Source organism: Chroicocephalus ridibundus, chromosome 15 (assembly GCF_963924245.1).
Source record: "Chroicocephalus ridibundus chromosome 15, bChrRid1.1, whole genome shotgun sequence".
NCBI classification, from domain to species: Eukaryota; Metazoa; Chordata; class Aves; order Charadriiformes; family Laridae; genus Chroicocephalus; species Chroicocephalus ridibundus.
The window spans coordinates 11801679-11805858 of record NC_086298.1 but is presented as its reverse complement, the minus strand read 5'-3'; the positions used below and the strand labels follow the sequence as shown (position 1 = coordinate 11805858).

The 4180-nt window shown below is 52.6% G+C and overlaps 1 protein-coding gene across 1 annotated transcript; it reads right to left on the bottom strand.

Moving 5' to 3' along the window:
* Positions 1 to 755: 755 nt before the first annotated feature.
* Positions 756 to 4052, bottom strand: SURF6 (surfeit 6). Its single transcript, XM_063353035.1, has 4 exons — positions 3642 to 4052; positions 2768 to 2983; positions 2032 to 2123; positions 756 to 1561 (listed from the first exon to the last, which is right to left on the bottom strand). The coding sequence occupies exons 1-4, from the start codon at positions 3733 to 3735 to the stop codon at positions 890 to 892; spliced, it is 1074 nt and encodes a 357-aa protein (XP_063209105.1). The 5' UTR covers positions 3736 to 4052; the 3' UTR covers positions 756 to 889.
* Between the last annotated feature and the right edge of the window lie 128 nt (positions 4053 to 4180).

Genomic DNA, 4180 nt, shown 5'->3' with positions numbered 1-4180 from the left:
CGCGCGCCCGCCGCGCAGCAACCGACAAGGGGGTGTGGCGTCGCCATGGCAGCGCGGGGGGGCGGGGCCAAGGTGCGCCACGCCCCCCCCCCTCCCCGGCTGCAGCCTTTGCGGCGCAACGGCGGGGATTGCGCCCCTCTGGGGAGCGCCCCCTGCAGCGCTGCCTCCAGCCCCGGGACACCAACAGCAGAGGGACACGGAGCTGTTGGAGCGGGGCCAGAGGAGGCCCCGGAGATGCTGGAGCCCCTCTGCTGTGGGGACAGGCTGGGAGAGCTGGGGGGGTTCAGCCTGGAGAAGAGAAGGCTCCGGGGAGACCCTCCAGCCCCTTTCAGTCCCTAAAGGGGCTCCAGGAAAGCTGGGGAGGGACTCTGGAGCAGGGAGGGGAGCCATGGGATGAGGGGGATGGGTTTTACACTGGAAGAGGGGAGATTTAGGTGAGATATCGGGAAGATTTTCACTGTGAGGGCGGTGAGCCCCTGGGCCAGGGTGCCCAGAGAAGCTGGGGCTGCCCCATCCCTGGAGGGGTTCAAGGCCAGGTTGGACGGGGCTTGGAGCAACCTGGGCTGGTGGGAGGTGTCCCTGCCCAGGGCAGGGGGTTGCAACTAGATGCTCTTTAAGGTCCCTTCCCACCCAAACCATTCTGTGATTCTATAAAATAATAATTATTACAATAAATCAACCAGAAGGTTTTTCTTTGGGATGGGAAATTTAATTAACAAACATACAGCAGGCTTTTTGTTGTTATAAGTTGGGAGGCCGCAGCAGTTACTGCCCCGCAGGTGGGTTTCCTCAGGTGCTGCCTCTGCCCCGGCAGCACTAGCCCAGATGCTCCCACAGCTCCCCACGGATCCCCCCCAGGCAGAACCCGCAGGGACCAGTTGTGTTGCTCTCACTTTAAACCAGCTTTTTTCAAGTCCTCTGGCAGAACCCGGCCTTTCTTCCGGGCCCTGGCTTTCTTCTTCTCTATCCTGTCCTTCTTCTTCTTCTGAATGTTCTTGCGACGCTTTTCCTGACGCTGTTGCATCTTTTCCACCACTCTTTCTGTACGCTTCTCCCACTGCCTTTGGCGTTGAGCTTTACGCTTCTCCTTACGCTTCAGAGCTTCTTTCAGACGCTCCTCATCATCACGAATCTTCACACCTTCTGCCTTATAGAGAACATTTGTCCATTTCATCTTGTTCTCCAGCTCCTCGGCTTTCTTCTGGTCCTTATCCTTGAGCTCCTCCAGCTTATTCTTCCTGGTCTCCAGCCTGCTCAGCAGCTGCTTGTAGTTTTTGCCCGTCAGGGGAGTGATATTGCCTTTCACCGCTTTCCTCTTCTCTTTCTTCTTCTGGATCTTGTTTAACTCATTCTCTTCATGGACTTCAACCCTGTTAAAGACAACCTCAGCTGTGCTCTGCTCCTTTTTGCTTTCTGGCTCTACTGGTACCTCCTCAGTTTCTTTCTTCTCCATTTTCACCTTCATCTTCAACTCCTTCCTTCGGCGCTTCTTTCTCTCTCTCTCGTACTTCCTTCGCTGCCTCTTCTCTAGGACTGCAGGGGACAATTCTTTGGCATCATCCTAAAAAGGAGGAGCGACATGAGTCAGGAGCCTTAAAGGGATAAAGCAGAATTAAAAGTGGGATGTCCTCAAGTTCCTGATTTGAAACTTCTCCTAGGAAACACACTACTTAAGAAGCCACAGGCTCAGTTTTTAGAGATACTAAACAGCAAAGGCATTTCAAACCCTTTCCTCTCTCTCAGCACCCCGCACCTATGTTCTCTTCCAGGCTCTTAGTGCTATTCTCTTTCCTACGCCCCCCCAGAGCCACACTCTCCTCCAGGCCAAGCCCTACCTCTTCTCACACATTTTTCCAGACCACCGAACATACACAGGTCTCCCAGCAATACCTACAGACACTTCCTTAGGAGGTGGAATTAGCTCAGACCCTGAGCCTTGTCAGATCATAGTCGTGTCCTCACATCCCCTGGGAGGCTAGGGAGAATTTATATTGCATAAACACACATGGTAAGCATTAGGAGTTCTCGTACTTGTCCAGATGCTTTTTTAATCTTCTCATGTAGTCTCTGACGCAAGAGATTAATTGCAGAAAAAGAAGGGGAACCCAGCTCACTTTTGTTCCCTGAAAACAAGAAGAAGAAAATAAAGACACTGAAAAGAGAGCACTAGGTAAACAGAACTTTCTACGGCTACAGAAAAAGCTCTGAGAACTCTTTAGATGCTGTGAATAGAAGAAGAGCAATTCTAAAGAAACCAAGAGTTTCTATTTCATTGGTTTCTTTAAAATTCCCCCTTTTCTATCCATATTATCATTCAACACTGCCAGCCAGAGTAGCCTGGCATGCCCTGTGGCTGCCTAACAAGCCTGAAGACAAGTACCAAGCTTGTGGAAACAACGACGACAAAGACATCTCTTCTTTGTGATCAGGCTTTTCAGATTCACAATGGAAAGCCGGCCTGGCATGACAGAGATTGCATCCACACAACAATTCCCAGAAGTTACCCAGATAAAGTGATGTGATTCAGTGATGTGACAAAGTCTGTGATTCAGGCTAAGTGCTATTTCCAGAGAGCCACCCAGTGGTGGCGTTACAAATGTATGTACATATGAAAAAGCTTTTAGGGCACACAGAATAAGCAAAGATATTTTCAATGCAGTTGGACTTCTTAAAGGTTTTCCAGACTATACACATGTGAAGAAAGTGAAGAGCAGCCACCTCAGCTCAGGGAGCTTTAACCAGACCACGGCAACACTGGTATTCTTACCTGTAACCAAACTCTCATTGCTGCTCTGTGCAACACCCTGTGGAGATGATTTGCTGGCTTGAGGCGCTGCTTTCTGTCCTGGAGTAGGTTTATTGGTGTTAGAGACCACCTGTTTGACTGAAGAAGCATTTATCTTCTCAGCTTGCTTCCTGGGTTTCTTCCTCTTCTTTTTCTTGGGTGGCCCACCAGCATCCTCAGACTGGCCTGGTTTAGACACTAGAAGACAAAAGACAAATTACACAAACAACTCTCTCTACAACTCCCTGAAAGGAGGTTGTAGTGAGGTGGGGGGGTCAGTCCCTTCTCCCAAGTAGCAAGCAATTGGACAAGAAATGGCCTCAAGTTGCACCAGGGGACGTTTAGATTGGATATTAGGAAAAGTTTCTTCGCCAAAAGGGTTATTAAACATTGGAACAGGCTGCCCAGGGAAGTGGTTGAATCACCATCCCTGGAGAAGTTTAAGACACAGGTAGACGTGGCACTGAGAGATGTGGTTTAGCGGTGGTTTTGTCAGTGTTAGGTTGATAGTTGGACTCAAGGATCTTAAAGGTCCCTTTCAACCTAGGTGATTCTATTCTATGACAAAACAGGACAACGCTACATCCCCACTTCATAACACTCAGTTACCACTGAAGGCTTAAGTTCCAGCATTGCAACGCCACATCTCAATCTTCAGAAATTCCACAGTTCTCCCACATCCAATCACCACGTGTACAGAAGTGCTCAGAAGCCCCGCATTTCAGAAGAAATTATTTTTTCTTAAAAAGCGGCACATCGCATTGCTCCAGGCCAAGCACCCCGCGGTAGGCCTGTCCCCAGCCCACACCCCCACGCACCGGGAGAGACAGAAGCCGAAACTCCGCATCTCCATTACCAAATTTCCTCTTCCGCGACTCCGGGGAGTGCTGCACGCCGACCTTCCTCGCCAAGGCCTGCAGGTAGGAGTCCTGGGCGGCCAGGCTGGCCATCCTCGGCGGGCCCGGCTCCCTCAGCGCCGGCAGGCCGCGGAGCGCCGGCCCGGCACCTGACACGCCGTTCCCCCCTCACGGCATGGAGTGCCGACAGGAAGTGGCCTCAGCGCGCCGGGCAGGAAGTGACGCCATCCGCCGCCGCCATGCCCCGGCAGGCAGCCCTGCGGTAGTTCCCCCGCCCCGCGAAGCTCGGGTCTGGAGGCCAGAAGCCCTTACGGGCGATGAGGGGGCCGGAGGAGAGAGACCCGCCCCGGTTCCGCCTGCCGGCCCGCGGCCCCAAACACGGCCGGTTGAACTACCGGTAACGGTGGTGTCCGGGGCACCGGGAGGGCGGCAGCCAAGGAGCGGGGGTGTCTTTAAAACCCGTGGGGGGACACTCGGCCTAGCGCACGCTCAATATTGTCGTATTTTCACAAAACCTCGCGGCTGAAAACACACGCTT